Source organism: Pan troglodytes, chromosome 20 (assembly GCF_028858775.2).
Source record: "Pan troglodytes isolate AG18354 chromosome 20, NHGRI_mPanTro3-v2.0_pri, whole genome shotgun sequence".
Lineage (NCBI taxonomy): Eukaryota > Metazoa > Chordata > Mammalia > Primates > Hominidae > Pan > Pan troglodytes.
In genome coordinates this window covers 35,467,664-35,486,373 of record NC_072418.2, presented here as the reverse complement: position 1 = coordinate 35,486,373, position 18,710 = coordinate 35,467,664, and the positions used below count along the sequence as shown (strand labels likewise).

At 40.0% G+C, this 18,710-nt stretch overlaps 1 protein-coding gene across 2 annotated transcripts in view; it reads right to left on the bottom strand.

The window, feature by feature from the left end:
• Window positions 1-3,480: 3,480 nt before the first annotated feature.
• Window positions 3,481-18,710, bottom strand: part of ZNF507 (zinc finger protein 507) — a 37,649-nt gene continuing 22,419 nt past the window's right edge. For both annotated transcript variants that reach the window (XM_003316253.5, XM_524202.7), the window contains 2 exons: window positions 4,141-4,275; window positions 3,481-4,025 (listed from right to left, as the gene is read on the bottom strand). In XM_003316253.5, coding sequence (XP_003316301.1) covers window positions 3,659-4,025; window positions 4,141-4,275 — 502 coding nt within the window. In that variant the 3' untranslated portion in view covers window positions 3,481-3,658. The remainder of the gene's footprint in view (window positions 4,026-4,140; window positions 4,276-18,710) is intronic.

The window sequence follows — 18,710 nt, the reverse complement described above, 5'->3', positions numbered from 1 at the left end:
AAGAAGCACTACAGACCTTGCCTCGCTGTTCTGAACAGATGAACTGCTCTCCCATGAACACAGTCCTAGAGTTTCCGCTTTAAGGCATGCAGCTCGATGTGCAGGATAATTTTACAAAATGCAAATCATCCTATTTTAATAAGATACAGTGTCAGAATTAACTGTAGTCTTTACATGTCAGTATTCCAGAAATTTTTATACTTTGGCTATAGAAGCAATGCCATAGTGTTACACAATACTTATTTCTTAAAAAAATACATGTATTCATGTTCATGAATATCAAACGCAAATTTCTATTAAATATATTTTATCGAATATTACTTAGAGCACCTTGCTGTACAATTTAAAAAGATTAAATAAGTGTCTATGAAAACTAAAAACACAATAAGTCTCAACAGAGAAGCCTGCTTGTCTTTGTCAAGCCAATTACAGCACGGGAAGGTGCAATGTAAACATGGATGCCCACCATTTACTTTGTGAGAAAAAAAAACAGAAAATTATGAAGCCACCAGCAGCCACCTTCAATAGGAAGAAAGATCCAGAACAAAGGCTTCAGTCGGTGTCACAACATTGCACTATCTGGCCAAAGAACTTGGACTACCGATCAAATGGAATATTAGCATGATACTGTTGAACACTGGGACACCCGCCATATTCTGGATGATTAGAGAAAGGGAGAAAATGATAGAGCCCTGAAAAGTATTCTTTATAATGATCAGAATGCATCATCTTCCCCCCTCCCCACCTTTGCCATATGTAGTTTCTTTTCAAAGCTATTTTCACTATCACGTCTTAGTATTTTTTAAGTGTTCGGAGCAGAAAACAAATACTATGAGCTCTGTCTAATAAGAAGTCAATACCAAAAAATAACATGTTATTCTATGAAGGAATTCCTACTGAATTTTTTTTTTGGGGGGGGGAGGGTAAACAGAGGACCTCATCTGTCACCCCGGTTGGAGTGCAATGGTGCCATCACGGCTCACTGCAAGCCTCTATCTCCCAGGCTCAAGTGATCCTCCCACCTTAACCTCCCAAGTAGCTGGTGCTACAGGCACGTGCCAACTATGCCTGGCTGATTTTTAATTTCTTGTAGAGACAGGGTCTCCCCGTGTTGCCCAGGCTGGTCTTAAACCTCTGGACTCAAGCAGTCCTCCAGCCTTGGCCTTCTGAAGTATTGGGATTACAGGTGTGAGCCACTATGCCCAGGCTACTGATTATTTTAATAGCTATCTCTTCTACAGTTAGAGTTGCATAATCTTCATTATTACTTTTAGAAAACTCAATTGTTCTTGGTAGACACATTGTTAACTTAAGGCTTGCCACAAAATGATAATGGGAAGGGAAAGAACCTCCTTGATATATGCTTCCTCCTATCGGCCAGGAGAAAGCTTTTAAGGACAATTCTAAGGCCAGAATCAGATGAAACTTTAAAGGCTTTGAACTTCTGGGTTAGTTTTTTCCCCATGAGGTGGGGAAATTTTAAATCCATGATTCCAGGTGGAAAATTTAAGTAACAATCAATGGAATTAGTTTAAAGAAATAAAGGTAATTTAAAAATTCACATCATTGAAATTTTGGGGATGCTTTTCATTATTATTTTCTAAATATGATATAAAACTAAAGCCAAGGAAATTTTGTAAGACAAAATCCTTCTAAGGTTGTTGATTTTCAGAACAACAGATTTTTATAAAGAAATACTGAGTCACTGTACCAGCAATGAAAAAACTGACTTACAATATGAGTGGCAACAGTATGGGTAATAATAATGAAATCATTTTAAATGTTTTATTTGAATTTGAAATTAAAATGTTTCAATTCCGAAAAAAGGAGAAAATGAATATAAGTCCACATACAGTGGATTTGAGGAATATAGTATATATAAATCCATTTCATATTTTTAAAAACCACATATCAGAAATGGATTAACTTTCATAAATAAATTAAAGCTACCTAAATAAAAAAGCTGCAAAGTTACGATCATTTATGTTTGTTTAAATATCACCAAAATGAGATTAGAAAGAAAGAAAAAAAAAATCAGAAAATGTTGCAAGATGCCTGGCCCCACTTAAATAATTCCTAATAATAATTTTATAAATATTAATCCAATCATACCTGGACTTTAGGAACAGAATACTTCCTAAAACGTGCCTACAGTGTATCCCATTCGAAAACCTTTACAGTGTTCCAAGCTGATCGGTCACAGCCTCATCCAGGTGTTAGAAATCACTATTCAGATATTCGGAAATAGCACCGTGAGGATGGTGCACGGAAGAGCGCACCGACCTTTTCACTTGTAGGCAGAATTTACTTAAACAAAACAATGCATAAATGAGTAATCAGAACTACAAAAACAAAAACACCCTGTTTTCTTCACTCTTTGAAATAATTAAAATACAAAATGTGTAATTAATAAGATTACATCTATTTGATGGTGAGTTTTAATGCTAAAGCACTTTGTGTTGGTTTTCCATATGTCCTATCGCACTCTAACAAAATAGAATTTCCAGATAGGAAGAATCCTATAGACTTGCCAAATGCTATTTGTTATTAAAATTTTTACAAACAACCTGAATTTCTGCTATATTTTAGTCACATTTGGTTATATTCCTCTTCTGCTAAATATAACTAAATTAATACACCCCAGGAAGGAAAAGCTCAACACAGCAGTACTCATTTTCAGGAGCTTTTAAATTTCACCCCTCATCCCCTAAGGGATTTTTGGAAATAGTTCAAACTATTTCCAATGCCGGATGATCAAATGTAAATTTTCATACATTGTTTCTTTCACACACTTTCAGATAACAAGCGTGGTTTCATTTAGCAGAGTATTAGAAGGTCTACGTACTATGAAGAAAGTATGCCAAGTTCTGACAGACACTGAAAAGAACCTCTGAGAACACGCAAGACGATTTAGCATTACTATGAATTGAGATCTGGTTTGAGTCTGGTGGGAATTCACCTGTTTCGTCCTCTGCTCACAAGAAATTCATCGTAAATTTAAGACAATACTTCTTGAATGCCTATTTACAATCTAGCTTTGAATTTAGAGATCTTTCCTTTCTTTTTTAAGGAGTAAAGGAACATGTCCTAGATTGAGTATGATTAATTTCTATCAATTTAGGGATTTCAGTAGATCATTTCAAAGCCCTCTAATTATGTTTCCTTGTTGACTCTGTTGGTGACACTGAAAAAAACCCCTCCCAGAACTGCCTCCCATTTCTCACTGGAGGCCTCACAGTCTGCATTTGACAAGTGAGAAGAAAACTAAGCTCTGCTTAAGACTGTGACCCTTTTATGACTTTTAGAATAGTTCCTGAAAAGCCCTTTCTTAACTCTTGCTGGCATTTCTACACTCTAATAAGCTTTTATTAATAAATACACTCGACACTAAGAAGGGGTGACAGAGGGTTAATACAGGATTACACCTCTACTTCCTCTTTGACCCACTCCCCCTCACTCAAAATATTTAAATATCATTACTGCTTGTCCATTTGGAATTCCTTTTATTACAAGTTTGGTTCCAAAGTCACATCTGTCATTTCCTCAAAAATCACATCAACGACTTCTTCTGTGGCAGGAAGTTGTCTGACAGCGTAAAGGTGAAACTGTGGTGAAGGAATCCTCTTCTACTGCTTTCCTGCTCGAGTCATTATTCCACCTAATTTGTGTTTAGAGCTGTGTTGTGGTCCTTATTCAGGATGATGTTTACAATTTCACCCTCGTGCTCTTTCATATGATCCAAGAGGTTTTCTTTGCTGGTTGATTCAAAACCACAAATACAACAGCAGAAGAGTAAAACGCAGTACTCCATGCTAGGAGGGGCCAGACTGGAGATTTTTTCTAAACTATATGAGGTATTACTTGTAGGGCTCAGTTTCTCATTCTCGTTGGTACCCAGAACTTCACTGGGAGTCTGGGACATCAGTTCTGAAGATGATACCGCATTTTCCGAACTTCCAGTGACGGGATCTGCACTCTCTTCACTGCTCTTTAATTGAGTCTTTCCAGGGGATTTCCCCAGAACTCTTAAAAACAAAACAAACACAGCACACCATGAGGAGGCTACAATGTAGGACTAGTAGATTTAATCCTGGCTTTAATTTACATATAGCAATAAAGGGAGGGGGTAGGATGAAATACCTGCCACTTTGTGAAATCGCGTCGTTAATAGCCTTGTTTACTTGTTCGTAGTTGTAATTTTGGTCACTTGCATGTTTCCACATATGAGACTTCAAAGAAGGAGGATGGCTACACACATACCCACACAGAGAGCATCTGGAAGACAGGCAGGCAAGGGAAAATCAGAACGGTCCCATAACATCAGTGAAAAATTATCATGATTCTGTAACAATTATTATAGCCCTTCCTCCGAACCCTTATTAGACATATCGTATTTCACTGAATCTAAGATGTTACTGATTCTAAGAGGTACACTGATTTCAGAGAGGTCCTGGAATGGAAGTCCTGGAATCAATGAAAGAAGGTCTTTTATATTATAAAGAATTAGTAAGAATCAAGACAAACATTCCAGATTACTTTAGTTATTACAATATTTGGAAAGATTTTTGATGTAGTAATATGCAAAATATTTGCTCTAAATTATTTAATCATACACACAAAGAAAAACTTACACAATTAATACTTTGTACCACTCTACTACTTAATTGAGAAAGCAAAAAGGAACGAAATGATTTTCAACATGAACTGTGCATTCTTTATAGATCCACAAAAAATGAAAGCAGTCGTCTTGAAAAAGCTTCAGCAATTTAGATTTCATAAATAAAACAAATAATCTTAAAAAGTTTCTATTAGAAAACATAATTGTTCCACATACTTGAGTACACTTGGTAAAATCTGAATTTAACAATGAAAGATTTTTAGAAAAATTAATAGACTTTATTTTTTAGATGCCTTTAGGTTTACAGAAAAAACTGGTCAGATAGAACTGAGTCCTCATATAACCCCTCCTCCCCTGCACCCAATTCCTCCCATTATTAACATCAGTGTGCTGTATTTGTTATAAATGATGAATCTATATTGATAAATTTTTATTAACAAAAGTCCATAGTTTACATTAGGGTCCACTATTTGTGTTGTACAATTCTGTGGGGTTTTTTGTTGTTGTTGTTGTTGTTGTTGTTTGAGACAGAGTCTTGCTCTGTCTCCCAGGCTGGAGTGCAGTCTTGCTCTGTCGTGATCTTGGCTCACTGCAACCTCTGCCTCCTGGGTTCAAGCGATTCTCATGCCTCAGCCTCCTGAGTAGCTGGGATTACAGGCATGCACTTCCACGCCTGCCTAATTTTCATATTTTTGGTAGAGATGGGGTTTCACTATGTTGTCCAGGCTGGTCTTGAACTCCAGGCCTCAAGTGATCCACCTGCCTCCCAAAGTGCTGAGATTACAGGTGTGAGCCACCATGCCCAGCCAATTCTGTTTTGACAAAGGTATAATGCCATGAATCCACCATTCCAGTGTCATATGAATAGTTTCACTGCCCTAAAAATGCCCTGTACTCCACCTTTTCATCCTTCCTTCCTGCCCCTGAATCCCTGGCAACCACTGATCTTTTTGTTGACTCCATAGTTTTGCCTTTCCCAGAAGATCACATAATTGGAATCATAGCAATATGCATGTATGGTTTTTACATGTCTTTCAGGGCTTGATCATTCTTATTGCTGAGTAATATTACATTGTGTGGATGTATCATAGTTTGTTTGTTCACTCACCTGCTGAACAATATCTTGGTTGCTTCCAGTTTTTTGCAATTATGAATAACTGCTGATAGGAACATTCATGTGCAAAGTTGTTTTGTTTTGCTTTTGAGTCTGGGCCTTATTCTGTTGCCCAGGCTGGAGTACAGTGGCATGACCATAGCTTACTACAGTCTCAAACTCCCGGGCTCAAGCAATCCTCTTGCCTCAGCTTCCCAGCAAGCGCAGGTTTTTATAAGGAAAGCCCAAGTTTTTATAAGGATAAAAGTTGTCATCATTTGGGCAAACACTTAGGAGCATAATTGCTGGGTCGTATTGTAAAAACTGTCATCTTTTTAGGAAACTGCAAATGCACTTTTCCAAAGACATTTTTGTTAAATACTTAATTACAAACCTAACAAACCAGATAACTTACCTGAACTCTTTCCTACACCAGTAAGAGACACAGTCAGCAATAACGAGGCACAAAGAAAATCAAACGGCATAGGAGTAAATAAAACAATTAAATACGGTCAAAGACTAAACTCTTTTTCTCACCCACCTCCAATTTAACTTTGTGATAGCATGCAGCTGTATTCTTTTATCATACACTCTGAGGAATCAGGTCCAAGGCCAAAGGTCTCTAAGAAATACCAGCCCACTTACAGGCAATAAACAGGCAGTTAGTTCTTTTTTTTTTGAGACAGGGTCTTGCTCTGTTGCCCAGGCTTGAGTGCAGTGGTGGAATCATGGCTCACTGCAGCCTTGGCCTCCTGGACTCAAGTGATCCTCCTACCTCATACTCCCTAAGTGCTAGGATTACAGGCATGAGCTATCATACCCGGCCTAAATAGGCAATTCTTGATAGAACTTCTAATAAATTCACCTATATGAAAAGATGTTCAATCTCACTAACAATCAGGGAAATGTATCACACCCCTCAGACTGGCAAAGATAAGTGAGTCTGATAAAATGTGGAATCTGATAAATCTGGTAAGATTTTTCACAGATGTGGAAAAATGGAACGGTACAAATTTTATGTATGGCACTCTGAAGAGCAATTTGGCAGTATCTATTAAGGCTGAAGTGGCACACACCTGTAGTCCCACAATTCTGGTGTTCACAAGGAAACACATACAAGAATCATCCTAGCCATGAACACCAAAAAAGGATACAACCCACAGTGACTGTTCTTCCACAAGGATATGAAAACAAATTGGTTTATTTTCATATAGTGGAATGTTACAAAGTGGAAAAAAAAACAACCACCAAAAAACCCCCATGAGATCTACACTTAGCACCAGAAACCAATGTCAATAATGATCAGTGAAAAGAAAAATAAAAAGATCTGTTAAGCTTTTAATTTAAATAAATTGTTAAAACACCAAAACCAACAGAATGTATTACTTAATACATCCATATGTATGTATATACACATACATATGTTATATACATAGAAAAGTTATTCACGAATACCTGCAATGATACACATCACTGTCAAGACAATGGGTTACCTCTCAGGAGGAAGGGGTGAAGAAGTAAGAAAGTGAGGCTTTAGCTATATCTACAATGTTTTATTTCTTCAAAATGTGGTAAAATGTTTGACATTTCATTAAATATTTAAAAAAATTGTTCCCCTATTCTCTTTAAGCTTTTACAGCCTGCATTCTCCTTAAGACTTTATTACAGCTGGCATAATAAAACAAAATCACTACATTTTATTCTTGGTTATCTAAAAAAAAACCCTAACCTTAATTCATTTTATTTTGCCCATTTATATCTGAGATGCAGCAATTTTTTGACAAACCTCAATAAATCTATAATATTTTCACTAACATCTTTATCAGAGTGTGGGCAGCTGGCAACTTCTCCACCCCCAAGCCATTAAACTCAGTGTCTGTATCTGTGACTGTCACACGGTCGTGGTGTGTACTGTAGTGTGGTCACAGTCCCCTGCTCAAATGTCTCTGGATCAGTTGCTTGAGAAGGGCAACTGCCCTGCACCATGATGGCTGGGCACCCAGCTCATTGCCAGCCAAGAGATGCCCACTCCCTTCCGCCTAGTGCCTCTACCAAGGTGACTTTACATATGTCGTGCTATCATACGTTAATTTTTATGTTATGCAGAGGGGAAACAGACACGAAATGCTGGCTCTTCAGCCACTCGCCTCCTCACTTTCATTCAGACTGTGGTCCCGAGGCCTCACCAGAAAATTCTTTATCTGGAATGATCCCCCAGTGACAAGTCAGACTTATGCAACAAGAATTTCATATTTTTGAGAAAACTGGGTCAGAAAGTAAACGCCAGAAATCTCAAATTGATCCTATAGAACATCTCTAATGTTATTCCAACCTTTTAAAAATAAGAGTGATGAACTATTGTTTACTGTTTTCCTTTTTTAAAAAAAAAAGGCTTCTAATTTTAGAATAGTTACAGATATAGATACAGATATATAGAAAAGTTATTTCCCTTACTGTTAACATGTTACCTTCCTGGGGTACATCTGCCATAAATCAGGAGCCAATGTTCCTTACATCATTATTAACTGAAGTCCACACTTTATTCGGATTTCCCTGGTGTGTACTTAACATCCTGTTTCTGTTCCACAACCCCATCCAGGACAACATGGCTTTTAGTCCTCACGTCTCCTTAAGATCTTCTAGACTGCAATTATTTCTCCTACTTGCCTTGTCTCTTTGAGACGGAGTTTCACTCTGGTGCCCAGGCTGGAGTGCAGCGTTGTGGTCTCGGCAAACTGCAACCTCCGCCTCCCAGGTTCAAGCGATTCTCCTGCCTCAGCCTCCCGAGTAGCTGGGATTACAGGTGTGTGCCACCACGCCTGGCTAATTTTTGCATTTTTAGTAGAGATGGGGTTTCGTCATGTTAGCCAGGCTGGTTTCTAACTCCTGACCTCAGGTGATTGCCTGCCTCACCCTCTCAAAGTGCTGGGATTACAGGCACTGAGCCACCAAGCCCGGCCAACTTGCCTTGTTTTTAATGCCCTTGACAGATCTGAGGAACATGGGTCAGATATTTTGTAAAATGTCCCTCAGGTTGGGGCTGTCTGCTGTTTTTTTTCACAGTTAGACTGAGCTGATGGGTTCTTGGGAGAAAGGCTACAAAGGAAAAGGGCCATCCTCCCCACATCCCACTCTCAGGAGAACTCGCCCCTGACCTTCCTCCCCTGGCTGAGGTCAGGTTTCTCCAGGGTCAAGTTCCTCTTTCTCAACCCGGTTTCCATAGTGTACCACTGGGAAGGGGGTCACTGGGTGCAGCCCACACTTAAGAGCTGGGATAATCAACTGCCTCCTTGAGGGAGGGTTATCTACGTCAATTACATGGAATTCTTTTGCATGGGGTGTGTCTATTCTCACCCACCTATTCAACCATTTATATACATCAGTATGGACACGTGGTTATTTTATACTTTGGGATGTGGGCAGCAAGCCACCTAGGTGCCGAGGCAAGAGACCGAGGGCACAAGCTGTTCCAGTATAATAAAATATATAAAACAACAAGAGTTAATGCTAGATATAGATCATAGATATGATTATATATGAATATCATTAATCATTAGTTTGTAGCAATTACTCTTTATTCCAATACTATTATAATCTTTGCTCTATAATCATAACCTAGGAAAAACCAGGCCATATAGAGATAGGAGCGGAAGGGACACAGTGAGAAGTGACCAGAAGACAAGAGTGCGAGCCTTCTGTTATGCCCGGACAGGGCCACCAGAGGGCTCCTTGGTCTAGCGGTAATGCCAGCATCTGGGAAGATGCCCGTTGCCAAGCGGACCATGGTCTAGCGGTAGCGTCAGTGTCAAGGAAAAACACTCGCTACTTAGCAGACTGGGAAAGAGAGTCTCCCTTTCCCCAGGAGAGTTTAGAGAAGACTCTACTCCTCCACCTCTTGTGGAGGGCCTGACATGAGTCAGGCCCGCCCACAGTTATCTGGAGGCCTAACCGTCTCCCTGTGATGCTGTGCTTCAGTGGCCATGCTCCTAGTCTGCTTTCATGTTCCATCCTGTACACCTGGCTCTGCCTTTTAGATAACAGTAGCAAAATTAGTGAAAGTACTAAAAGTCTCTGATATGCAGAAATAATGGCGTAAGCTGTCTCTCTCTCTCTCCCTCTCTCTCTCTGCCTCTGCTGCCAGGCAGGGAAGGGCCCCCTGTCCAGTGGACACGTGACCCACGTGACCTTACCTATCATTGAAGATGACTCAACACTCCTTACCCTGCCCCTTTGTTTTGCATCCAATAAATATCAGCGCAGCCTGGCATCTGGGGCCACTATCGGTCTCCGCATCTTGGTAGTAGTGGTCCCGCAGGCCCAGCTGTCTTTTCTTTTATCTCTTTGTCTTGTGTCTTTATTTCTACAATCTCTCGTCTCTGCACACAGGGAGAAAAACCCACCGATCATGTGGGGCTGGTCCCTACATTGGTGCAAATTCTGTATTGCACTATTTATTTTGTTGCTCAAACTCCTCCAGCCTTGCCCCCTGGGCCTCTGTAGTTGGGTCCCATGTCCTGCTGCCACACCTCAAGTTTTGTTTCTTAAGCACTTCCTTACATGCTGGATCTGAGACGCTCCAGGATCACTTTGCATATTCCCCACCACAGTCCTAGATTAGACTGATAATTTCTCCAGTTCTTTTATTGGAGAAAGGTATCAGAAACCAAGATTTGGGTGATAGGTGAACTGCTTTAATTTTGTAAATAACTTTTTTCCTGATTTCAAAAATTCGCTGTAGAAAATTAGAAATATATAGGAAAAAAAAGAAAATAAAAATCACTCATAGCGTTATCACTAGATATAACCATTATTATTATTTTGAGGTCTATTTTTCAGTATTTAAAAATACATATATTTTTATAAAATTGGAATTATGGAAGGCTACTGTTATAATTTAAACTTTCTACAATAAAGTATTTAATGAACTGTTACAATAAGCTGCCTAGCATTTCACATTGGATGGAATTGGTGGAATTCCATTTAATTCTCTATTGTTTTATGCAGAATATATAATTCTGACAATTGACAATCATCTTTGTATAAAAATCTTAGGCACTTAAAGCTTCTGAGAACACAGTTGATAAACTTTAATTTGTGCACCAGCATGTGCTCATTCTTTTAGGGGAGGCTTATTCTAGGAATACAGACAGTTCAGTATTAGGAGCTTCATTATTATGAGTCACCATTTGAAAGGATTGGAAGCAAAAAGGCATATTTTCATTGGTGTTGCTGAGACTAAATCTGAAAAAATCAATATTCATTTTTAAATTTCTGATTATGGAAATCATTAAACAAAGGGAAAATTATAAATAAAAATGTGATGAATCCGTACCATCCAGTTTCAATTAACTGATTGTCGGCATTTTGCTAATCTTGTTTCATGTATTCTAACTTACAGTTGCCTGATTTTTGCAGACATGTCTTATTCAAATTAGGATCCAAATGAGATCTACATTTCATATTTGGTTGGTAAGTCTCTTAAGTCTCTTTTAATCTATAATATCTCTTCTTTCTTTCCCGTCACCCCTCATGCATGTATCTGTTGGAGATATCAGGCCCATCTGTCTTGCAGAATCTCTCACAGCATGGACTACACTGAGGACTTTCTGGTGATGTCGTTTATCATGTCCCTGTGTCCTTCATGTTTCTTGTGAACTGGGAGTGAGATCTAGAAGAGTTTCTTGGCCTCTGCATTCCTGACATTTGGGGCTAGATAATTCTTCACTGTGGCAGCTGTCTGGGGCACTGCAGGTTGTCCAGCAGCATCCCTAGCCTCTACTCACTAAATGCCAGTAGCGCTTTCTCCCTCAGTTGTGACAAACGCAGTAATGTCTCCAGACATCGGCAAATGTCCTCTGAGGGGGCAAAAGCCCTTAGTTGGGAACCAATGAGCTACATGTTTCATTAGATTCAAGGTCATATTTAATTTTTTTTTTTTTTACAAATATACTCCATGGGTATAGCTGTGTATTTCCTACTGCCATACTCAGGAGGCACTTAAACCAATAGCACCTAACCCAATATACATTCCTAATAAAACTTCTCTACAAAATAAGGTAGATGGATAATTCTTCAAAGCATAAAAATATAACTTTCTCAACTCCAAAACTAGTATCAAGCTTAATTAGGAAACACCAGAAGCATTTCCATTAAGTTCAAGAACAGAACAAGGACATTTACTATCCCCACTGCTATGCAGTGTTGTGGAGGTACCAGCTAGGACAATCAGACAAGAGAAAGAAAGAAGAGGTATAGGCCGAGTGTGGTGGCTCATGCCTGTAATCCTAGCACTTTGGGAGGCTGAGGTGGGTGGATCACCTGAGGTCATGAGTTTGGGACCAGTCTGGCCAACATGGTAAAACCCTGTCTCTACCAAAAATACAAAAATTAGCCATGCGTGGTGGCGGGTGCCTGTAATCCCAGCTACTCAGGAGGCTGAGGCACGAGAATCTCTTGAACCTGGGAGGCAGAGGTTGCAGTGAGCTAAGATAACACCACTGCACCATTGCACTTCAGCCTGGGTGACAGCACAAGACTCTGTCTCAAGAAAAAAAAAAAAAAAAAGAAAGAGAAGCTATAAATAGAAAGGAAAGTATGAGAAAATGATTTGCAGATAATATAATGATATACCTTAACAATCCAATAGAAAATTAAAAACTGTTACAAATAATAACTCAATAAAGCCACAAAACTAACATTCCGTCCAGATCAACAACTTTCTTATATGGAAACAATATTAAAATGCTAGCAAAATGCTAGCAAGAAGGAAAAAACTATTTATAACAGCAATGGAATAAAATAAAATACACAAGAACAAGCCTAACAATGAGTGAGAGAAAGAGAGAGGGTGTGTGTGTGTGTGTTCCTTGCTTTGCACGGTTCCGAGCTGCATGAATTTCAGTTACTATGGCTTAGTTAAACATTATCAGTCCCCCGACAGGATGGTTCAAATTTCAGTTATTAACTACTATGGGAATACGAACTGTGAGTAACTGCAGAGAACAAACTTCACTGGCAGCTCTTCAGTCTACTATGTAAACAGAGATGCATCATGCCCAGTGACTAAGCAAGCCTTTCAAAGCTGGTGACTGGTCATTGTGCTATGCAGTTCACTTCCCGACAGCAAAACATGTAGTTATGCTGCATCCTTATCTCCCAATGCTAAACCTGCAGGATGTGTTACGAAAATGGATAGTCACAAGAGAGGAACTGGCCAACAAAATCAAAGTGCATCAAAAACCCACAAAATGATAATGCTTGAAGCAAAATTAGACATACATGTAAATGAATTCTAGAACAAATAAATAATTGGCCACAGGAATGTTGACACTGCTGCCACTGAAGAAAACTTGGGATATGCAGCCAGAGGATCTTAGTGAAAGTGAATTTAATGACGAGGTATGTAGTTCCTGAAGGAAGTTATGGCGGCCAAAAAGTTTGCGTTAAAGGAACTCTTGGAGACATTTCATGATGATGACAATTACTTAGAAAGGACAACTGACCACTTGCCAAAGGCATAGGAAAGATGCTCATTCTAGACTGCAAAGGATACAATGAGAAGGCAAGCACTGTTCAAACCACTCGATAAGTCTCTTACAAAGAGACAAAACATTTTATTTCTCAAAGTTCCTAAGTTTTAAATTACAGTGTGGTATGATCTGAATTTACGTGACCCACCCCCCACCGAAATTCCTATGTGGAAACTTAACCTCCAAAGGGATAGTATTAAGAGGTGGGGCCTTTGGAAGGTGACTAGATCATGAGGGCAGAGACCTTGTGAATGTGAGTGGTATGATCTGAATGTATGTGCCCCCCCGAAATTCCTATGTGGAAACTTAATCCCCAAAGGGATAATATTAAGAGGTGGGGACTTTGGAAAGTGACTAGGTCATGAGGGCAGAGGCCTTGTGAATAGGATTAATGCCCTTATAAAAGAGGTTTAGGGGAGCTTTATTGCCCCTTCCAGCATGTCAGGATACTGCAAAAAGGTGTTATTTATGAAGCAGGGAGCAGGCCCTCATCAGACACCAAAGCTGCTGACACCTTGAGCTTGGACTTCCCAGCCTCCAGAACCGTGAGCAACACATTTCTGTTGTTTATAAATTACCCAGTCTAAGGCACTCTGTTATAGCAGCCTGAAGGGACTAAGACACACAGCACCACAGTTTAGATATGGTCTGTTTATCAACACCAAAACTAACGTTGAAATTTGATCCCCAATGTGGCTGTACTGGGAGGCAGGGCCTAGTGGGAGGTTTCTGTGTTTGGGGGTGGATCCCTCATGAATGGGATGTTGGTGTTGTTCTCTCGGTGGTGGGTGAGTTCCTGCTCTTCCAAGACTGGACTGGTTCTTGGAATGAATTAGTTCTCTTGAGAGTGGGGTGTTATGAAGCCAGGACGCCCCTCAGTTCTTCCGTTCTTCACATGTGTCCCCCCTTTTTTGACCTTCTCTGCCATGTTGTGACATAGCACAAAAACCTTCACCAGAAGCCAGGGCCAGGCCCTCAAACTTTTCGGCCTGCAGAACTGACAGCTGAAAAAAACGCCTTTTCTTCATGTGGAGCGTTGTGGGTGATCTGGTTTGCCATGCTATCAGAGCCCCTTGCTTATGGATTGTTAGTTTAAATTACTGAGCCAATTCCTGTCCACTCAACTGGTCAGCAAACACTCTCTCTTTATTTAAACCCTTTTCTGATTATATAATCTATATTCCTTGCACAAAAATGGAATATAGGCAAGTATAAAGACAAATTCTAAAAAATTACTTGCATAGCTTCCTGGTCTTTTTTAATGTACATATGTAGATCTGAAGCAAAAGTAGAATCATACTATAGATTTTTAATCCATATTTGACAATGTTCCATGAGTATTTTCTCAAGTTAAAAATTATGCATTTTCAATGGGGTATAATGTTCCATCCTATGAAAATACTGTAATTTAACCACTCTACTAAGTAGCATAGAGCTAGAATGTTTTTGATCTTTTTGACATTATAAACAATGCTATAACAAATTATCTTGCACATCAATATAAATGCATTGCAGATTATTCTTTAGGATAGAGTTCATTTCCCCCCCAAGACTTCTTAAGAATAATAAAGAATGGACTGGGCGCGGTGGCTCATGCCTGTAATCCCAGCACTTTGTGAGGCCGAGGCAGGCGGTTCACGAGGTCAGGAGATTGAGACCATCCTGGCTAACATGGTGAAACCCCGTCTCTACTAAAAATATAAAAAATTAGCCAGGTATGGTAGCGGGCGCCTGTAATCCCAGCTACTTGGGAGGCTGAGGCAGGAGAATGGCGTGAACCTGGGAGGCAGAGCTTGCAGTGAGCCGAAATCACGCCACTGCACTCCAGCCTGGGCGACAGAGCGAGACTCCATCTCAAAAAAAAATAAAAATAAAAAATAATAATAATAAACAATTAACACTCCTAGTTGAGACACAGAACATTACCAATATACCTTTGAGACTCCCTGTGTGCCTCACCTCAATTGCCTCCCCTTCCTTTCCAGAGATAAGAACGTTCCTGGGCCGAGGGGCACAGTCATTTTTTTTTTTTTTTGAGATGGGAGTTTCGCTCTTCTTGCCCAGGCTGGAGTGCAATGGTGCAATCGATCTTGGCTGACTGCAACCTCCCCCTCCCAGGTTCAGGTGATTCTCCTGCCTCAGCCTCCCAAGTAGCTGGGATTACAGGAATGCACTACCATACCCGGCTAATTTTGTATTTTTAGTAGAGACAGGATTTCTCCATGTTGGTCAGGCTGGTCTCGAACTATCGGCCTCAGGTGATCCACCCGCCTCAGCCTCCCAAAGTGCTGGGATTACAAGCGTGAGCCACCGCGCCCGGCTGGGAACAGCCATTTTTAAGGCTCTGATCTGTACATGTAGTACCCAGAAAAAGGAGAAATGATAGAAAATATGTTTTGACAGTATGGTAAGGGCATAAAAACAGAAGTGCAGATCCATGGAACAGAATAAATGGCCCAGAAATAAATCTAAAAATACACAGTCAATGAATATTTGACAAGGGCACCAAGAGGACATAATGGAGAAAGAACAGTCTCTTCAATAAATGCTGGGAATACTGGATATCCACATGCAAAAGGATTAAACTGGACCCATATCTTACATCATCCACAACAATCAACTCAAAATGGGTAAAATAGCTGAATGGAATATCAGAAACCATCAAATTCCTAGAAGAGAATACAAGGAAAAATCTCGCTGCAGTGGCAATGATTTTTTGGTTATGATACCAAAAGCTCAGGCTACAAAAGCACAAATAAATAAATGGGACAACATCAAACCAAAAAACTTCTGCACAGCAAAGAAAACAATCAACAAAATGAAAGAGTAACCTAAGGACTGCAAAAAAAATATCTGCAAACCACATATCCGATAAGGGGTTAATATCCAAAATTTATAAAGAACACTTATAACTCAATAGCAGAAGGACAAATAACTGGATTAAAAAGTGGGCAAAGGACCTGAACAGATATTTCTCCAAAGACATAAAAACTGCAACAGTGATATGAAAACGTGCTCAACATCACTAATCATCAGGGAAACGCAAATTAAAACCACTAGGAAATGATAACCTGTTAGGATGACTATTATCAAAGACAAAAGAGAGAATAAATGTTGGCAAAGGTGTAGGGAAAAGGAAATCCTACTACACTGTTGGTGACAATGTAGATTGGTACGGCCATGAAAAATAGTATGGAGGTTCCTAAAGAAATTAAAAACAGAACTACCACACGACCCAGAAATCCCTCTTCTGTGTAGGAGATGAGATCGCCACCTCACCAGGTATCTGCCTTTCCATGTTCAGTGCAGCATTCCTCACAAAAACCAAGGTATGGAAACAACCTAAGTGTCCACTGACGGACAAATGGATAAAGAAAACGTGATGTGCACGCGCGTGCACACACATGCATGCACGCACACACACATACTCGATCATTCCGCCTTAAAAAGGGAGAGCCTGCCTTTTGCCACAACATGGATGGGCCTGGAGGCCTCATGCTAACAAGCCAGACACAGAAAGACAAATATTGTTCAATCTTACTTAAAAGTCCAATACACACACACAGAGAGAAGGAAGGAGTGGTTACCAGGGGCTGGGGGTGGGGAGGGAGAGAAGATTCTGGCATACAAAGCAGCAAGTATATAGGATGAACTTGTCTAGAGACCTAACACACAGCATGAGGACTGTAATCAAAATGTGCTGTATTAGGAATTTTTGTTAAATAAGTAGATTTTAACTGCTTTTGCCACAAAAAAGTACGTAAGATGATAGATATGCTAATTTGCTTCACTATAGTAACCATTTTACTATCTACATCCTATACATCATATTGTTAACCTCCAATATATACAATAACATGTATTAAAAAACAAAACAAAAACAAAAAAAAGAAAGTATGTTTTGAAACAGAGGCTATGTCTAACAAATCATTTCTAACCACCTCACCAACAGACCAGCAACAACCATATTTCCACGTAGGGTAAACTGCTCCTTCCTATCCCACCCCATCCATTGGCCAAAAAAAGTCTTAAACCAAAACGAAACCACACTGACAAAAGAGCACACTGATCATGACACTACCTGTCACGATTCTGCTTTGCTTCCTTGGTGGAACTGCTGGATGCTCCTGATGACAGAGCCATTTGGGACTCAATTATTCAAGTCTACCAAGGCAAAGTCATACACATGACATGGGGAAAGAAGTGAACACCCTAACAGTGTGATTGCTGGACTCCTAGAGTGGCCTGTAAATATGGCCATTGCTAGATCCAGGCTTTGGAATGTCCAAAGCAGCACAATTTCTATGTTAACCAATAACACCCAACCTGTATCTGTATAAAAAATGATTTCTTCCCAATGCAAAGAAGCTACTTTGGCAACCCAAAGAAAGCCAATGTAGAAACCCAAGGCTTCTTATAACTTGGATAAAAAGCCTGAGACTGAATTTTTCTACAGACTCTCCCACTGTTACTAAGTCAGTTACTTCGGTCTCAGAACCCCAAGGAGATAAGGATGTTGGTTAAAAAACCCCCACTTTCCTGGCCTGGGACCAAGGTTAGTTTCCAGGTCAACTGCCTTGAGGGCTTAGATGGAAAAAAGCAGCTGGATGTCCTACAAGATTTGGGGTGACCTGAGTCTGGTTTGAACACATAAACAATGATTTCAATAGAAATTTTGCAATAGAGCTTATCTTATGACCTTCAACTCATTTTCTATGCTTTTAAAGAAATAACTAAGGCCCCCACAAAACAGCCACTTCAAATTTTGTGATGAACCTGAGAGATCTTTATGCCACTGAGAAAAACAAACTCTTTCAGTTCATCTCTTCAAAACAAAATATATATTTTTTCCTCCTGATAAAACCATCTCCTTCACTATTTTCCTTAAACAAATTGAAGCTCTCTAAAGACTTAAGTTTTTCCCCAAGCCAACACACTGACTAAAGAATCACGATGCCTACAGATGAAAAAAGACTGAAGCCTGTAACTCTGGTGGAAGTGATGGGCTGTGACTGCCAAGGTTAGGTCATAAAAGGCAACACAGCTTTTGCCTACTTCTTATCTAAGAAGCTCATTTTGGGGACTAGCAGACCTGCAAAGCCCACAAGGAGAAATCATGTATGTGTTCCAGCTGATGCCCAACCAACAGCCAGCACAGCCACCAGCCTATGCTGAGGCAGCCTTCAGAGGACTGTCACCCTAGCTGTCTGGGTCACTTCCAGCCTTCAAGCCTTCCCTGATGAGACCCCAGACTGTATGGGACAAGCCATCTCTACTGTGTCCTTTCCAAATTCCTGACCGACCCACAGAATCCCTGAGCATAATGAAATTGCTTCTGTTTCACACCCTGATTTGGTGTGGGCTGCTGGCATGCAGCAGCAGTACACTTCATAAAGAGATCTCCCTGGTGTAGCACAGACAGGCAGGATGACACAGTTATTAGGAGCAAGAGTTCAGGCCCCGGCTCTGA